This window comes from Taudactylus pleione, unplaced genomic scaffold, assembly GCF_031769625.1.
Source record: "Taudactylus pleione unplaced genomic scaffold, aTauple2 ptg000397bl, whole genome shotgun sequence".
NCBI lineage: Eukaryota > Metazoa > Chordata > Amphibia > Anura > Myobatrachidae > Taudactylus > Taudactylus pleione.
In genome coordinates, this window is record NW_028284799.1 from 4,197,109 (window position 1) to 4,217,173 (window position 20,065).

At 43.3% G+C, this 20,065-nt stretch overlaps 1 protein-coding gene across 5 annotated transcripts in view; it reads right to left on the bottom strand.

Annotated features, from left to right (window-relative positions):
• BCAS3 (BCAS3 microtubule associated cell migration factor) overlaps nt 1–20,065 on the bottom strand; it is a 1,455,708-nt gene that overhangs the window by 1,354,920 nt on the left and 80,723 nt on the right. For all 5 annotated transcript variants that reach the window (XM_088446353.1, XM_088446352.1, XM_088446354.1 and 2 more), the window contains exon 6: nt 11,832–11,913. In XM_088446353.1, the coding sequence (XP_088302479.1) occupies nt 11,832–11,913 (82 nt within the window). The remainder of the gene's footprint in view (nt 1–11,831; nt 11,914–20,065) is intronic.

The following is a 20,065-nucleotide window of genomic DNA, read 5'->3' on the forward strand; positions in this document are numbered from 1 at the left end:
AGTTGAATGCAATGATTAATAAATTTGAGGCTCGTGGTTATAAAAGAAGGGATTTAATCAAGATAAAACAGAGAGTACTTGATGTGCCTAGGGAAATGACGCTTAAGGCTAATTGTGTAAATAAGAGCTCTAGATCTGTTATACTGTGGGTTAATCGCTTTAACACCAGAAGCTCAGAAACTGTTGGCATTATAAAAGATCTTTGGCCGGTAGTTAGCACGGATGGTGATCTGCCTACCTTGAAAGATTCTAGAATAATGCCTTGCTTTACCAGAGGTCGGAATTTAAAAGATCGTCTGGTGAAGTTAGATGTAGCTAAGATTAAGAAAAAACCTCAACACTTTCTCTCTTTGAAGAATGGTTACCATCGATGTTTGGGGTGTATCACATGTAGAGCAGTGATTTTGGGAGACACGTTTAATCACCAACACAGGCAAGAAATTTTGTATTAGATTCCCTGTTACTTGTAGCACGATGTTTGTAGTCTACTTACTGTTTTGCCCATGTGGACTTAATTATGTGGGCAAAACAGAACGTCAAATTAAAGAGCGCATGGTCCTACATCGTTCGGCCATCCGTTTAGGGATTAATGCTGGCTTTAGCGACCAACCTGTAGCCAGGCACTGGATAGCCCTTAAACATACAGTAGCTGACCTAAGATTTAAGATTATAGATCATATCCTACCTAGTATTAGGGGGGGCAACAGACCTCAAAGGTTGTTGCAGGCAGAATGCCGATGGATTTCTAAACTTGGTACGATGGCCCCTAAAGGACTTAATGAGTCTTTAGGTCAGCAATGCTTTTTGTAGACACCTCTTTATAATAATGCTCTCATTACTATATATTTGTGGATCTAACAGACATGATCGGGGTTTATATATTCTTATATGTATTGTGTGGGAGTTAATTGTTTGTTTTATATGCCTGATTAATTCTACACTGTTTATGATTTATGCCCTTGATATTCGATGGTTTCACTGTAGTTATATTTTGTGTATAGTATACATAACTATTTTGATGTATTTTAAGTAGAGATGAGCGGTTCGGATTCTGTGGAATCCGAACCGCTCCGAACATTGGGGATCCGAGTCCACCCGAACCCTGTTCGGGTGTTCACCGCCTGACTCGGATCCCCGTTCGGGGCCGAACGGCGGCCGCCTGATGTCGGATTCTCACTAGAGAATCCGACATCAGGTCTCCTTGCGTGTAGGGCAGAGCGCAGTGATAGCGCTCTGCCCTACACAGACACAGACACACAGCCGCCAGCGGCAGCTGTGTGTTTGTTACAGCAGCCAATGAGAGTCACACAGACTCTCATTGGCTGCTGCACGGAGGGAGCCGGCTGGAGCTCACACATGAGCTCCGTCTTCCGGCTCCCTCCTCAGCGTGTGACAGAGCGGACGGCGCGCGAGCGGGGATACAGGTAAGTTTTATTTTTTTTATTTTTTTACTTGTCAAAGGTCCGGGGGCGCTACTGGGGGGGGGGGGTCTGCACTACTGGGGGGGTCTGCTACTGGGGGGGGGCTATACTACTGGGGGGGCCATACTACAGAGGGGCCTGCTACTGGGGGGGCTATACTACTGGGGGGGGGTCTGCACTACTGGGGGGGGTCTGCTACTGGGGGAGGCAATACTACTGGGGGGGCCATACTACAGAGGGGCCTGCTACTGGGGGGGCTATACTACTGGGGGGGGGTCTGCTACTGGGGGGGCCATACTACTGGGGGGGATCTGCACTATTGGGGGGCCATACTACAGAGGGGCCTGCTACTGGGGGGGGCTATACTACTGGGGGGGTCTGCACTACTGGGGGGGGTCTGCTACTGGGCAGGGCTATACTACTGGGGGGCCATACTACAGAGGGGCCTGCTACTGGGGGGGGCTATACTACTGGGGGGGGTCTGCTACTGGGGGGGCCATACTACTGAGGGGCCTGCTACTGGGGGGGGCCATACTACTGGGGGGGCCTACTACAGGGGGGGCCATACTACAGGGGGGGCCCATACTACAGGGGGGGCTACTACTGGAGCAGCCTACTACTGGGGGGGCCTGCTACTGGGGGAGCCATACTACTGGGGGAGCCATACTACTGGGGGGGCATACTACTGGGTGGCATGCTAATGGGGGGCATACTACTGGGGGGGCCTGCTAATGGGGGACATACTACTGGGGGGGCCTGCTAATGGGGGGCATACTACTGGGGAGCATTCAACTGGGGGCACTGCATAGTGGACCGTACTACTAAGGGGACTGCATAGGGGGCACCACTGCTGGGGGACATTGTGTAAGGGACACCGCTACTGTGGGCATTGTGTAAAAGGGTCACTACTGTGGACATTGTGTAAAAGGGGCACTACTGTGTGTCGTAACATAAATAAGAGACACTACTTTATGGTGTAATGTGAATCAGGCCCTATGTGCGGTGTAATGCTAATAAGATTGTGCACTGTGACTCCTAGGGCCGTAGCCCACTTTGTAAACAAGTACTGTGACTCTGCTGGCCGTACCCCACTGGGTGGGTGCACTACTTTTCATTTCTGCCACTGCTGTGTGGCAATGTGTCATAGATGTGCTTTATACTGTGGTGTCTGTGTCGTTGTGCCGCTGCTTTGTCGCTTAGTAACCAGTCAGCTCACTGCAACCTTTGGCCAATAATGTTGAAAACAATATTATAAGCTGTGATATGGTCTAAATTGACTGGAAATTAATGTTATTGAGGTTAATAATACTCTAGGAAGAAAAAAAAGACCAATTTATGTGATTTTAGCTTTTTTTGTCAATTTTTGTAAAAAAATCCAAATCCAAATCCAAATCCAAAGCCAGTCACCGCAGTTTGGCAAATCCAAATCCAAATCCAAAGCCGGACGACGAATTAGAACCAAATCCAAATCCGGCAAAAATGGTCCGGCGCACATCCCTAATTTTAAGAGGTGACCATGATTGTGGGATTCAGTTAGTGCTTTGTGGTACACATCTCGACGCCTTATGTTAAACTGTGTTTTATGAATTGATAATCCTATTTAATATTATGTATTTTCCGACAACAGTTTTGTTGCCATGGTTATGTGGGTGAATCATGTGACCCGGTGACGTCGCGGACGCAGCCTGATGACGTCACTCTATCCGCGACCGCGGTTGCTGGACGCGGGTTAGTTGTGACTGATGGAGGTGGATGCTGGGGTCCCGGCTCACCTGATTAAGGTATTTTTTAATTATGTGTGTATTTAATGTGTTTCTGTATGTTAGTTATTTGTATCCCAGACGAAGGGCTGATGCCCGAAACGTTGGATTTCTGAATTAAAATGCTCATGGTCTTTTGAATACCAGTCGTGGAGTGCCGCCATTATTCGTTTTATATATATATATATATATATATATATATATATAACAAAGATCGTCCGGCACTCTGACTGAGACAAACAACAGGCCACGGTTCCTCTCCAGAGTGAAAACTCATAAATACAGCATGGAAGGGTGGACGGAACTCAGGGACAAATACCAAGAAGAATACAGCAGACTGCGCTGGTATAGTCAACGTTTCAGAGCTCAGCGGCTCTTTTATCAAGACAATATCAAGAAACACACAGAATAAATGACATATAAATACATACCAATATCTGACACCCTCGTGCTACAGACGCGCTGACCCGTCTGAGTCCCGATGACGTCATAGGCGTGATCAGCGCTGGCGGTCGGTGACTCATAGGGGGCGTGGAAATGACGTGTACCTTCACCATGGCAACACAGGGAAGCTAGAAACACATACAATGTGATCAAGTACAAAACGGGCAGGCTGATCTGAAAATAAACCATGCGTAATATAAACAAGCTACAGGAGCTGTCACATTTAAAGCAATCACTATAATAATCATAAGATACAGCGCTGAGAGATAAAAGCACCTATATTGATATCATGCGCTAACAGGGTCTCAAAGAAGATCCACATGAATAATAAAAACAAAAAATACATAGACTGCAGGAAAATAGAAATAAGATACTGGAAGGTTGGTGAGATGCAACAGCCGACCAGTACCGCTATGTAGTATACTGTAAAGCGGTTAAACCCACTGGAAAATTAGAATGTAATGACATATATAAAAAAAACCATGAAAACACAAATAGCAACTAAACAAAAACTAGAGAAAGCAACCTAAAGATAACATTTCATTAAGGCCCCAGGGTTGCACCGTTTGCAGTGTGTGGATCCAAAAGGCTTCCTTCTGTAACAAAATGCGGTCTCTGTCACCTCCCCTGGTATTCTGGGGAACCCAGTCAATCATTTTGTATCTAATAGTGGAGACATTGTGATGGAAGTCTCTAAAGTGTTTGGCCACAGGTTGATCCGATCCTCTGCCCTCAATGGCTGACCTGATGTTAGAGCGATGCAGGGCCATCCGTTCTTTGAGTTGTCTCGAGGTTTTACCCACATATAGTAGGCCACATGGGCATCTGACGATATATACAACATATCGACTCGAACAAGTCAAAGGATACTTAATGCGGAATTTTTTTCCCGATCTGGGGTGGCAAAAAGTATTACCTGTTTCTAGAAAACTACAGGTAGTACACCCAATGCATTTGTAATTGCCTGCTGGACGTGTCAAAAAGTGAGTGGGAGCTACAATGGTGTATTGACTCACATCGTTGTGTACGACAATATCTTTAATGTTTCTACCCCTTTTATATGAGGTAAGGATAGATGAACCTTGTAGCGCTGGGAGTTTAGGGTTACTCGCAATGATCGGCCAGATGTTTCTAGCCCTACACATTAGGGGTCCACTCACCGTAGTGAACTGTTGAGTCCAAACCACTTTATTGTGATTGTTGATGGGACCTCTGGATTTGAGGGCCTGTGACCTAGATAAGGTCAGTACTTTATCTTTGGCTTTTTTCAGAATCTTATAGTGGTATCCCCTCTTTAAAAATTTACGAGACATGTTGTCAATATGATTGATTGCATCCGTGCAATCACTACAGATTCTCCAAATTCTCAGAAATTGGGAATAAGGAAGATAAAGTACTGACCTTATCTAGGTCACAGGCCCTCAAATCCAGAGGTCCCATCAACAATCACAATAAAGAGGTTTGGACTCAACAGTTCACTACGGTGAGTGGACCCCTAATGTGTAGGGCTAGAAACATCTGGCCGATCATTGCGAGTGACCCTAAACTCCCAGCGCTACAAGGTTCATCTATCCTTACCTCATATAAAAGGGGTAGAAACATTAAAGATATTGTCGTACACAACGACGTGAGTCAATACACCATTGTAGCTCCCACTCACTTTTTGACACGTCCAGCAGGCAATTACAAATGCATTGGGTGTACTACCTGTAGTTTTCTAGAAACAGGTAATACTTTTTGCCACCCCAGATCGGGAAAAAAATTCCACATTAAGTATCCTTTGACTTGTTCGAGTCGATATGTTGTATATATCGTCAGATGCCCATGTGGCCTACTATATGTGGGTAAAACCTCGAGACAACTCAAAGAACGGATGGCCCTGCATCGCTCTAACATCAGGTCAGCCATTGAGGGCAGAGGATCGGATCAACCTGTGGCCAAACACTTTAGAGACTTCCATCACAATGTCTCCACTATTAGATACAAAATGATTGACTGGGTTCCCCAGAATCCCAGGGGAGGTGACAGAGACCGCATTTTGTTACAGAAGGAAGCCTTTTGGATCCACACACTGCAAACGGTGCAACCCTAGGGCCTTAATGAAATGTTATCTTTAGGTTGCTTTCTCTAGTTTTTGTTTAGTTGCTATTTGTGTATACATGGTTTTTTTTATATATGTCATTACATTCTAATTTTCCAGTGGGTTTAACCGCTTTACAGTATACTACATAGCGGTACTGGTCGGCTGTTGCATCTCACCAACCTTCCAGTATCTTATTTCTATTTTCCTGCAGTCTATGTATTTTTTGTTTTTATTATTCATGTGGATCTTCTTTGAGACCCTGTTAGCGCATGATATCAATATAGGTGCTTTTATCTCTCAGCGCTGTATCTTATGATTATTATAGTGATTGCTTTAAATGTGACAGCTCCTGTAGCTTGTTTATATTACGCATGGTTTATTTTCAGATCAGCCTGCCCGTTTTGTACTTGATCACATTGTATGTGTTTCTAGCTTCCCTGTGTTGCCATGGTGAAGGTACACGTAATTTCCACGCCCCCTATGAGTCACCGACCGCCGGCGCTGATCACGCCTATGACGTCATCGGGACTCAGACGGGTCAGCGCATCTGTAGCACGAGGGTGTCAGATATTGGTATGTATTTATATGTCACTTATTCTGTGTGTTTCTTGATATTGTCTTGATAAAAGAGCCGCTGAGCTCTGAAACGTTGACTATACCAGCGCAGTCTGCTGTATTCTTCTTGGTATTTGTCCCTGAGTTCCGTCCACCCTTCCATGCTGTATATATATATTATATATAAAGCCGGCTTAGAAATATATGTAAAGCCGCTTGTCGGGATGCCTCATGTCAAAATACCAACAGTGGCATCCCGTTGGTTGGTATCCTGACAGGGGTCGGGTAAGTATCCTTACCCTCCCCTTAACTCTCCCTTCTTGTAACGTAACCCAAGTCTCCCCCTTAATGCCAAACATAACCCTCCCCCATTAATGCCTAACCCTCCCCCCTAGGGGTGCCTAACCCTAACCTCCCCCCCAAAACCTAACTCTAGCCCCACTATGATACCTAAACCTAACCCACCCCACCGCGGCTAACACTAAGGGCGCCCTGGACTTAACTCGTTCGGGCTGGCGTCCTTCTGGATTCCAGCGTCGGGATTAAGATAGGTGTTGGTATTTCGACGCCTACATATGTATATATATATCTCCACATGTACTAGCTGAAGTACCCGTTGTTGCCCAGGTTTAAATCTTAAAGTTATTACATTAGGTATCCCAGACCAATTGCCACCCCTCTGAAGTTTTCAACCAAATACATAACGTGGAAGGCCCAGGAAAGGCTCCATGGGTCAAAGTTCTGCCCAGCGTACACCAACGGGAGGTCCGACCGGGACCTCAACACCCTAGTTTGTCTTCTGGGATCCAATGTTACCACTCTGTGAAGTTTTCATCCAAATTATGTGATGTCGTCCAATTCATCCTGTGGAAGGTCCAAAATAGGATCCCTGGGACACAGTTTTCCCTGGTGTACTCTTCCATGACGTCTGACCGGGAGCCCAACCACTCCTTTAGGCAACCATGACCAATTGTCACCCTCTATGATGTGATGTTTTCGCCCAAATCCATCCAGTGCAAGGCCCAGAACAGGCTCCGCGGGTCAAAGTTTTGCCCAGCGTACACCAACGGGAGGTCCGATCAAGACCATAACCCCCCTAAAACCTGGTCCAGATTCAACTGGACCATCTTGCATAGGTTTCATCCCAATCGATGCAAGGGTGTCTGAATGCATAACCGGATAGACAGACAAACAAATAACCAGGCCAATGAATTTGATTTCTAAATATATAATATGGATAAAGGGCACTTGGTTGCCCGAAACGTTGCTGTGCTTTGGACTGATGTTTTAAATAAACACTTTGGTGTTTGGACCCTGGAGTGCCGTTTTTTTCTACACACATATATACATACATACATTGTATATATATATATAAATGTTTTAAAAACTATAAAAGTATTTTTTGTAAATGACCCCCAAAACGGTCAATTTTTTAAAATTATTACATTGTTGTAATCAATAGCTATTTAAAAGTGATTTTACATTTTTGTTCAAAACATTATATTGAATCAGGTTTAAATAGCTCTTATTTACATGAATTGCTAATAAAAAAAAAAAAAAAACTATTTTGGGGAAATTTAAAAAAAAAAATATCAGCCATTTAAGTGCTTAACCATTCATTCACTGGGAGATTCACCCTATAAGATACAGTACCTGAGAATACATGTCTCCAAGTCAAAAAAAGTTAGTTAAGAAGAATGATTTCTAGCAATGACATATTTGAAAAAAAACAAGAAGTACAAATAGTAAAATCATAATTAAAAGTATTTTGCATGTAAAAAGTATGAATCGCAATGAATCATTTCCCTCGCTTGTGACTAAAAAGGAAAAATATCTGTCCACTAACACTTCCAGCATGACTCCCTTTGAATGAATATAATAAAAGGCTGCTTTCAAGCCGCCCTGTAATAGCTGTCTGCAACACCGTGTACAGACATAATGCAGACAGCTTATCTAATGATTGTAGACCTTTATTTACTGAGAAGTGAAAGCTGGGGCCTATTAAAATGTACTGCTCAGAAGTGTATTTAGCTGAAGCTGTGAACTTTTCGCTTCACACCTGGGAGTGAAATCTTTATCACATAAGGACATCTTTTTTAGACTGTGCCAATTCGTTTGAAGCAGACTCCAACATTAAACAATCCTTCTTTTACTGTTCCACAGTAAAACAGTGTGTGAGACTTGCTTGATGGTAATCATCAGCTCCATTACAATTCATTTTATTTTGTTCAGAATCATTAAGCTGGTGCGTTAGATAGCTGCTGAGTCCTATTACAGTGCTCTCTTTTATCCGATTCCAGATATTAGTCAAATGCCTTTCTGTGCTTTGCAAAGCTTTATTCATTTGTAGAGTAGTTTGGCTTGGAAGGTCAAAATTTGACTTTTGCAGCCATACCAAAATTATCCTTTTGTTTTTAAATGCTGTGTTTGAATAAAACATGTCCTAATTCTAAAAGCAATTTCAAAATAGCAGGTCATTATATTTCTGTGCCATTATTATTAGTTTTTAAGGTTATGTTTCGCAAACAAATTATTTTTAAAAACTACTTTCTGTATCGAATGAGTTTAATTTTAAACTATAAAATTGCTGTTTTTGAGAATTTCATGTCCACTACACACTTAAATAAACTGTTCATAAAAATAATATCACATGTATTTTTCAAGCTTCAAAGATGTTAGTTGACATATTCACAATCATTTAAGATAACATTACTCATAAAAAAAAAACTGGGTAATGGTTATGATTTTACAAACATTATTTGCTATAGGTCAGGAAAAAGTGCTTCATTTTGTTATGGCCCCCATACATTTGCGATGCATCGTCGCGATGTAACGATCCTGCAACCTGGCATCGCAGGATCGCTGAAATCCAACATGTTGGATTTCACAGACATGCCGATCACGATCAAAAAATGATCGTGATTGGCAGATCGGTGAAATTTAACATGTAGAATTTCACCGATCCTGTGACAGATCGCGGAACATTGATGGCCGCCGGTCGGCATTTACGACCGGCGGATCAGCGTTTTCGATCCCATTGCTACATCGCAACGATCCATCGCAGATGTATGGGGGCCTTTAGATGTGGGAAAAAGGGGAAGTGAGTATCACACTATACATTTCTTGATAACAAGTTATCAATGTCTGTATACTACTGACCAATCATTGTGCAGCATATGACATCATTCTAGTTTAGACAATCAAACTTTGATCCAATTAATTCTCATTGGACTGGATGCAGTGTTAAACCGGATTGGTCAATGACCACCATAGCTGTGTATTCATGAATCAATTATCCAACCATTGCTTAGCAGGAAAACATGTGCAGCCAATTTCCACTACATTCAAAATGTCTTGGAGTATTGTAATCTGATATATGCCTCTACTTGATAGGCCTAATTGCTCCAGCTAAAACCAGAGCCAGCTCCAGGTCTACTAGCAGCCTGTGCAAAGGTTTTTTTTAGAGGACCCCCCCAGTTAAAAATATTACCCCACAGTGTTGCCCGTGGGTCATTCCATGCCAAATCATCACAGCTTTCAACCCGACCGTCTCAGATTTTCATGAAATTTGGTAGGATGGGAGACGGCATAAAGTAACTTTCATATGTAAAATTTTAGCCCTCAGTGATACACGATGTTCATGCTACAGGGTTGCAAACATGACAAAAAATTAAAAAAGTTATGCTTGCAAGAACAACTAAAACGAATCATAACTTTGCTTCTAATTGTGGTAGAACTTTCATGTTGGTCTTGTTTTGAAGCTAAGGGACCAGAGTTTTCATTAAAAAAATAGTTTTATATTTAAATATTGACTTTTACATTTCAAGGTCACGTGATGTGACCTTTGACCTTGAATATCTAAAAAAAAAAAAAGTGTATGTTTAATTTTTTTGTACATAAAGTATGTTATACACTTAAATATCTCTCGCAATAATATTATAATACAAAGTACGGCAGTTGAACCCCTCTTGCACTAACCATGCAACTGGCAAGTTCAGACTTGTCTTGTACTAGGCTAGCAGCAGTGGTAGGTCCTTGTGCCGGCATTGATCATGCAGCCGGTAAATTGTCCCTACGTTTATGGAAATGCTGCAGAGCAACAAGTGGCACTGCACAATGCAGAAGGAGTGCCGCAATGGGACACCCCCCCCCCCACACCCCAAAAAAAATGATGTTTGGTAAATGTTTCTTTAAAGTTGTTGAACTGGAAAGATACTTCTTATTTACAAGAATAGAAGTGGAACTCGTTTTAGAAAGGATATGACAAATTTAATCAGATATATCTAAGGTATAGTACTATAAAGCTCCAAATAATAAAAATCACCTATTTTGTGAATTGAGAGTTGCCAGTTTGAAAATTTAATCAAATTTAATTCTGTCCGCCTTTATGTCCTATATGATGAACAGTCAAATAAAACACCATTTGAAAAGAAGTTATATTTAATTTGAAGACAAGTGGGAACCAGTTTCAGATTTCATCCACCTTATACTTAGGTCTCTTGTCAGGGTAGGGTATGATGCTTTAGAAACACATTAAGGCAAAGCACTTCCTCCAACTGGTGGCCTCTGAAATACATTTATGTGTAACGCCCAAATAACTTTTTTTTTAAATAAAATATTAAGAGCAAATATGAGTTAACTAAAACTAATTTCTTTACAAAAGTAGTTTGCCAAGAACAGTTCACTTTTAAACACGTTCATTAACTACCTCCAGGTGTACTAACACCACAAATATTTAGTACACGTACTAGAAAATACTGTTCTGTAACGACAACTTACTTTAATCACCCTTCACCTGTTGGACTGTGCCAAAATATATATTATTGTGCAACTCACAAATGTCTCACTATGTAATAGATTCAGGATCAAAAAGTATAGTCAAAAGTTCTAATTAGACAGATAACTGCTGTAAAAAAAACTTAATTAAATGTATTTCCGCCTTGTATCACCATCTGCTATGCAGTGAGATGTAACAAAAAAAGAAAAGGAATAACATGTGAAACAATTAAACCCTTGTGAAGATCACATGCAGAAAATGTTTTGCCTAGATATTACATAGGGATCTTAAAAGCTCTCTGTAACAAGACAAATGAAGAGGGCAGCCATAAGAGCAAAACATCTGACAGACTGTAAAGTATGTTAGAACAAGCAGTGGAATTTTTCTAGCATGGGGTTCAAAATGATATACTATAACATGGTCAAATATATTGCAATTTTAAAAGCATTAAAAGAACGCAACACCAAGTGTGTGGCCTGGATGCCAACAGACTCAGACCTGCAATCACTATCTCTTCAGCTATTAATTATTTTTTTCATTAACACACATTAGATACAGCTCCCACGCTCAACTTTATCTAGCTCCCATGGAATGAAACAAGGTTGCTTATTTATAAATGCTGCGTATTCCTTGAATCTGGTTTAGAATAGTAAGAAAAGGTACATCAAATTCTCCTTAACAGTTGAAAAGTCAAAACAAATTTGGCAATATAAATTAATTAAAAAATCATGGCACTGAAACCTTCAGTATACTGCAATGGAAAACAATACTGAAAAGGTTATTAGACTTACCAGTCTGCGGAGATGGCAAGACTCGTGCAGATCTTACTGGCCCATGTCGGACTGAGAATAATTCCTGGGCTTCCCCACTGACCTGAAAAATAGTCATGTTGATGAAAATAAAATTAATTGAAAACAGGTCTGTCTTCTTTTTTAGCAAATGCCAATCAATTAATATACACATTTCTATAAATAATTTCACTACTTCTACTATTGGAGTTCAAGCCAGATATTTAAAATGGTTGTCCAAGCCGCCTTAATATAATCCCTCTCATGTGAAATATATAGAAGGGGTGTTCAACCTAAGAATGTCAACTTTCCCAGTTCCTGACCTGGAAGCTGCTATTCATATTGGCACAACAGCAGCAAGGGCGTATCTATAATGGGTGCAGGGTGTGCGGTGCACAAGGGCCCCCCGATTCCAGGGGGTGCCTGCACTGCACACCCTGTACTCATTATCTAAAACATATCTCTCCACTGTCCCTCGTCTGGTCTCTCAGCGTTGCTCAAAAAGCCAGAAAATGGCCGCCGCCGCCATTTTTATGCCGTTTTGCGCATGCACTGCAAGGAACTCACCGGGAAAAAAGGTGGTCGCGCCATTTCCCCGGCGGTCTGCGCTTGCGCAGGAGACTCTGGGCACACTTTAGTGTCCAGAGTATACTGATTCTGTGGTGGCCGGCCAGCCGCATCAGTCAACGGTCGGTCAACGGGGTGAGAGGAGGGGGCCCGTGATGGGGGATGCACACGGGCCGCCTCCTCTCTAAAGACGCCCCTGCACCGCAGAGCTCTCCAGAAGGGAACGGATTCAGTCATCCAGTACTGTAAGAGCAGTGTGATTCGGGATCCCAGCTTCAATACCTGGAGTACATTAAGATACATGTGAAGGAAGGATAAATAAAGGGGGGTTGTCCAAAAGGGTGTAATCACTTTAATAGTACTTAATGGAAGCAAAATTGCAACTCCCTAGTCAAGATACTAAACAGAACTCTGCAGGCAAATACAGGTTGAGTCTCTCATAAAAATGCTTGGGACCAGGGGTATTTTGGATATCGGAATATTCCGTATTTTGTAAAAAACCTTGGGAATAGGACCCAAATCTATACACAGAATGCATTTATGTTTTATATACATGTTATACACACAGCCTGCAGGTAACTTTATACAATATATTCAATAATTTTGTGGCACAAACAAAGTTTGTGTACATACATGAAATTCATTTATGTTTCATTTACACCTTATGCACACAGCCTGAAGGGAAATTGTATACCATATTTTTTAAAATTTTGTGCTTAAACAAAGTTTGTGTACAATGAACCATCAAAAAGCAAAGGTTTCACTATCTCAGTCATGCTAACAAAAATATGAGATATAGTAAGAACTTACACTCTCTATTTCTATGAAGTCCATAGGGTTCCACAGGATACCTTGGGGTATAGGCGATGGCGGAGACATCGGGCACCACAGAGTTAAAGTTTTCATCCTCCCAGGATGCACTGGAGTTCCCCTCCTATACCCCGCACCCGAGCCAAGGCAAACCAGTTACGTAACAAGCCATAGGCCGGAGGAGGAGGAGAAGAAAGAGAGAGAAGAAAGATCTGGAACAACCAAGAATAACATTCTCACCAGAAGGAGATGGAAAAACCGGTGACCAGAGCAAAGCCCATCTGCAGTACAGGTGCGACAGGGCGGGAGTCCTGTGGAACCCTATGGACTTCGTAGAAATAGAGATAACAAGGATAAGTTCTTACCATATCTCATATTTTCTACTTCAGGGTCCATAGGGTATCCACAGGATACCTTGGGGATGTCCCAAAGCAGTATCCTTTAAGGGTGGGGACGCTCCTTTGCTGAAAGGAGAATCCACAGCCCGAAGGAAGCATCCTGAGAGGCGAAGGTGTCAAGTGCATAATACCTCACAAAAGTATGGACAGAAGACTATGTGGCAGCCTTGCACAGCTGAACAGCAGAGGCACCACGTCGAGCTGCCCACGAAGGACCCACAGACCTAGTGGAATGAGCCCTAACAGAGGATGGAACAGGAAGGCCTTCATGAATATAAGCCTCAGAAATTGCCTTTCGAATCCATCCTGCCAAAGTTTGCTTAGTGGCAGGCCAACCCTTCTTTCGGAAGTCATAGAGGACAAACAAGGAGTCCGACTTCCTAAAAGAATTGGTACGGTCAACATAAATCCTTAGAGCCCGTACCACATCCAAGGTGGCCTCACAAACCGTGAGGTCTGGAGAATTAAAGGCCAGCACTATGATTTCTTCGTTAATGTGGAAACTACATTCCACCTTCGGGAGGAAACTAGGGCGAGTGCGAAGCACCGCCCTGTCCTATGAAAAATGAGAAAGGGAGGCCGACATGAAAGAGCCCCCAATTCGTAAACCCTTCTGGCCGAAACAATGGGCAGAAGAAATACAGTCTTGGCTGTAAGCCATTTAAAATCCACTGAGCCCAGCGGTTAAAATGGCGGTCCTTGGAGAGCCCTCAGGACCACAATAAGATCCCAAGGAGCCACTGGTGGAACAAAGGGAGGCTGAATACGAAGTACACCTTGCAGAAAGGTGCGGACATCAGGAAGAGTAGCAATCCTATGCTGAAACCGCACTAACAGGGAAGAAAGCTGCACCTTCAGAGAAGCAAGGCGAAGACCGTGATCTAAGCCCGCCTGTAGGAAAGTCAACAACCTGGATATCCGGAACACCTGAGGATCATAGCCTCTAGGGCGACACCACTCAAAAAAAAAGTATGCCATACTCGATAGTAAATTCTTGCAGACACAGGCTTCCAAGCTCTGAGAATGGTGCTAGCCACAGAGCTTGAAAAAACCCTGGACCTTAAGAGGGCTGTCTCACCAGCCACGCCATCAAAGACAGACGACTCAGGTCCGGGTAAAGGCAAAGACCCTGTGACAACATGTCAGGACGTAGAGGCAACAGCATTGGAGTGTCTACGGAGAGACTCCGAAGATCTGAGAACCAGTGCTGTCTGGGCCTCACCGGAGCTATCAACAAGAGTGTGCCGCCTTCTTGTTTGAATTTTCGAACCACTCGAGGAAGAAGGGAGAACGGAGGGAAGAGGTACGCAAACTGGAAGGTCCACCGGACCGACAGAGCGTCTACCAGAAGAGCCTCCGTGTCTCTTGTTCTTGACCCGTACACAGGCAGCTTGTTGTTGTGTCGGGAGGCCATGAAGTCTATTTCTGGAAGGCCCCACTTGTCCACCAGGAGTTGAAACACCTCCTGGTGAAGTGACCATTCTCCTGGATGCAGGTCCTGACGGCTGATAAAGTCTGCTTCCCAGTTGACGACTCCTGGGATGAACACCGCCGAGATGGCAGGGAGATTGTCCTCCGCCCTAGTCAGTATGCGGGACACCTCTGTCAGCGCTGCCCGACTTCGGGTTCCTCCTTGGCGGTTTATGTAAGCCCCCGTGGTGGCGTTGTCCGATTGTACATGCACGGTTATTCCGTGGAGGAAATGTTTTGCTTGCTGGAGAGCATTGAATACTTCGCAAATTTCCAAGATGTTTGTTGGAAGCGCAGATTCTGCCAGGGTCCACCTGTCCTGGAACAAGTGTGGACCTGTCACTGCTCCCCAGCCTCGGAGTCTGGCGTCCGTCGTCAGAAGGACCCAGTTTGCCACCCAAAAGGGACATCCCCTGTTCAGGTGAGTCATCCGCATCCACCAGGCCAGAGACAGACGTACTGCCGGAGAAAGCACCATGGTCTGTTTCTTTATCCGATGGGGCAAACCATTCCATCTGGAGAGATCAGCTGCTGCAGAGGTCTGGAGTGAAACTGGGCATATTCCACCATGTTGAACATCGACACGATGGAGCCCAGTAACCTCATTGCTGAGTGAATAGACACGCAGCTGCTCTGAAGGCAACTGCGTACCTTTGCCTGTAATGCAGAGATCTTTTCCTCCGTCACAAAGATCCTCTCTTGTTGAGAGTCCAACAGGGCATCGAGATGGAGCATCCTCTGCGAGGGAGCCAGGTTGGATTTCTTCCAGTTTATTAACCAGCCGTGATTCTGCAACACAGATATTGTCAGTTGCAGATGGAGCTGGGGGACCTCTGGAGACCCTGTTAACAATAGAAGGTCGTCCAGATAAGGCAACAAGCGTACCCCCTGCATCCGCAGGTGGGCTGCAATTAGCGCCATGACTTTGGTTAAGACTCGAGGCGCTGTTGCCAGACCAAAGGGCAGTGCCTGGAACTGAAAATGTTGGTCGAGCACTGCAAACCTGAGGAATTGCTGGTGCGTTAAGATAATGGGGACATGCAGGTAGGCGTCCTGGGGACTTAGGACTGTATTATCGGCCGGTACCCTCTGCGGGACCCCACCGCTTACCTTCCCCCTTGAATCCGGCCACAGTCCGGGCAATCAGGGGTCACCGCTAGCTGTGACCTCAGACACCCACCAGCATCCCCGGATCAGTACCGGCGTTCTGGTCCTGCGGGGTGGAGGAGCGATAGCATAGATGTCAGTGCTGACTGTCTATGCTGTGCAGTTTATCTTGTGCAGCCACAGCTGTCTTGAAGAACTTCAGGGGCCAGTACAGGCCCCCTCTGTAAATGGTGATCCAACTCCGAGCCGGGCACCTACGAAACTGGTTTGTCTTGGCTCAGGGGCGGGGTATAGGAGGGGAACCCCAGTGCATCCTGGGAGGCTGAAAACTTTAACTCTGTGGTGCCCGATGTCTCCGCCATCGTCTATACCCCAAGGTATCCTGTGGATACCCTATGGACCCTGAAGTAGAAAATTCTGTATTTCAGAATATTTGGATATGGGAGACTCAACCTGTAATTGAATTGACAAAAAAAAAGCCCATACTTTTCTAATGAATACATGCAGTATATAAATAAATCCTAATACCTGGGTATATATTGCTTTAAAAAAATCTAGCTGTGAATGTACTGTAAGAAAAAAATAAATACTGATTACCCCACCTACTCAGAACAGTGCACATAAAAGTGTAGGACAATGACCAACAATTAGGAGGGACTGAGGAGACTTGGGATATTCGGAAGGTGAGAGCAGAGGGCAGAGTTGCTGGACCTGATGATTCATTGCTGGGTTCTGGTGTCATGTAACAACACCTTATTAGCTGAGCTGCCTCTACCAACCAATTTCATTAGTTTCTTGAATAGTGAAACCCACATGCTTGGAGATTTTTTATTCCAATACAAACTTGGATTTTAATACTGGAAAATCCTTGGACTCTGATCATCTTAAGTGCAAAGATCTTACACACCCATATTACTAGTATAAGTGTTTTCCAAAAGCAAAGATCAGCTATTATAGGACATTTCATGATGTGCGTTTTCCTGATGTAAGAAGCCACACAATGCAGTAATACAGCCACTAAAATATTTTGGTTGCCATATGAAATTAAACATGGAGGTAAGATTTGTCTCTCTGGTCCAAAGGGGTCACATTCAATATCATTGGCTCCAACATAGGACAATGTATTTTTAACCAGTTATTACTATATGAATCCATCATTTTGTGTACATTTTAAAGAGATATTGAAGGTTACAACACATCTTTCATAAATAGTCATCTTAAGGGGCCTATCCATTACGCGACTAGAGTTCAGTCCTTCAGGTCGCCGGGTCTGGTGCCCTCACTGAACTGCATTCACTGAACGTCATTCAGTGCAGGATCCCGACCTCCTATCTGGGAACATGTGTAACCCGACGATCATCGTCAGATTGACCAGTATGTTCTGTAGATAGTCGGGGTCGGCAAGGACCCAGCGTGCACCGTGCACTCGGTCCTTGCCGGCTATCCATTTGACGACTTCTGAACAATGCGACCAAAAACTCCTGGTTTTGGTCGGATCGTTCAAAAAGTCGTGTAACTTTTCAAGTTCCCCACCTTTATTAAAAGAGCAAATACAAGTGGTGACAAATTACATCTCTGCCTAGTTATAGTCAAAATCAGTATTATTGATCAGAATTCTTGCTATTGGTTGGAAATATAAAGCTTGAACAAAGTTAAGAAAATCTCCTGTAATGATAAAGTGTTTCGATGTCTCTAGCATAAACTGCCACCAAAAGCCTTTTCAGTGTCAAGAGAAAGTGTTATAGCAAGGTTTTCTCTAATAACATGAATAAAACCAATGGACTTACTCATACTGTACTGAGCTTGTCTACCAGATATAAATCCTATTAGAGCATAACCTATCCACTAGTATGTTTGCATACAATTTGTCATAATTCAGAATGGATATAGGATAGTATGATTTTTTTACCCTCATTATGTAATATGGCTATTTTAACTACTAGAGCTTATCTAACATGGCTTCTCTGTAATACAGAATTAAAAGGGTTTGAAGATGAGGAATCAAGAACTCAGCAAATATGTTTAGAGTAAACTACTGAGTAAACACTTGGCACCATTAACTTACATGACTGTAGTCCCTATGACTTGTAGTCTCTGAAATTTAAACTTTTGAGTATTCAGTCTTCTCCTGGGGAAAATTGTGAAGCTTTGCCTCTACTAGTAGTGTATTTATTATTTAAAGTTTAGGGGGTTAAAACTATATAGCCTTGGTAAATTATATAAACTAAACTAGAGTAATATGTTTGGAACTCTTCTCAAAGAATCACAAGCTGAGAGACCATTAGCAGTTTTAATTGCCTAAAGTTTGTTGTCATATACTTGAAAAAAAAGGAAAACTACATTTATGTTTAAATCCCTTAAGAATAAAGGCACAAGTGATCCTCACGAAAAGGCCTGGGAAGTGGATTTGGGTGTTTCTCTACGATGAGGAATGGACTGAGATCTGGGACAATGCTGCCTCTAGCTCAATATGTGTCAAGATAAAAGAGAATGCATACAAATTATTGAATAGATGGTATTACGTGCCCGCTCGCTTGAGCAAAATGTATCCGGGCACATCAGATAGGTGTTGGAGGGGATGCTCTACAGATGGCTCTTTTTTTCATATATGGTGGTCTTGTCCTAAGAAGGTTGATCTATGGAAGGAAATTATTGATCTTATAACACATTTATTCTCTATACCTATTCCATATGATCCTAAATATATTCTTCTCCCGCTAGACCTTCCTACATTAACTAGGCACCAAAACAAATTGATGCGCAATATGGTCAATGCATTGAACTGTCAGCTGGTGGTGGATTGGAAGAAACTTGACTCCCCCTCCATGCAGTCTATTCTGTCGCGTGTTTGGTACATTTATCGCATGGAGTATATGACTAGTATTATTAACCACTCATCTAAATCTTTCAATAAAATTTGGAGCCCATGGTTAGCTTCTCAGTCTGCCCCTTCCCCTTTTGCCCTGTAAGTGTCACTTATATTTAATTTTATGTGTTTCGAATCTAGGGTCTCACCCAGAGATCTTCTTCCCCTTTCTTTCATTTTCTTCTGTTTATTTATTATTTTAAATTCTTTTTTTTCCTCTTTTTTTCCTTCTTTTTTGTCTTTTATTTTGTTCATTTTATTTTTTTTATAAGGCCTGTATCAATGCTATGTATTTTGGTAAATTTTTTGGCCTCTATAATAATTGTGTTAAAAATTTTAAAATGAATCGTATAGATTTTGTTTTTCCTGTATACAGAAGTAACCTTTATTTTGTTATTTTTCTATATCAATGAGATTGTGATGGTCTCTGGGCCTGATTCAGACCCACTCGCGAGCGGCTGTCCGCTCGCAAGTGGGTCGATGGTCTGCACTGAGCATGCGCACGACGGAGGGAGCTCCGTCGTGCGCATGCGCCAGACACGACGAGCGAAGGACTTTCCTTCGCTCGTTGTGTCCGATCAAAGGGGGCGTGCTGTCAATGTTGATTGACAGCACGCCCCCTTTGGTGGGCGTGCCGGGGGCGTGCCTCCCTGACGGGGGCGTTCCAACGGGAACGCCTCCCGTCAGAAGCCGGCCCACTGACATCACTAGTGATGTCAGTGGGAGTGATTTTGGCTCTGATAGAGCCAAAATCACTCCGGAGCTTGCGGTTGAAAACCTCAACCGCAGGCTCCGGCTCGCAATTTCGATGGTCGCGATGGTCACGACCATCGCGGCCATCAAAATGCACGCTCGTATAGCCTGTGGGTGGTGACCCACAGCTATACGAGCGTCCAGGAGGACGATCCATGAAAATGGAGCCCGGCCCTCATGCAGAGCGTGCGCTCTGCTCAGAGCATACGGCTCTGAATGAGGGCCTCTGTTTTTAATTGCAATTTCTCAAATAAAAAGTGTCTAAA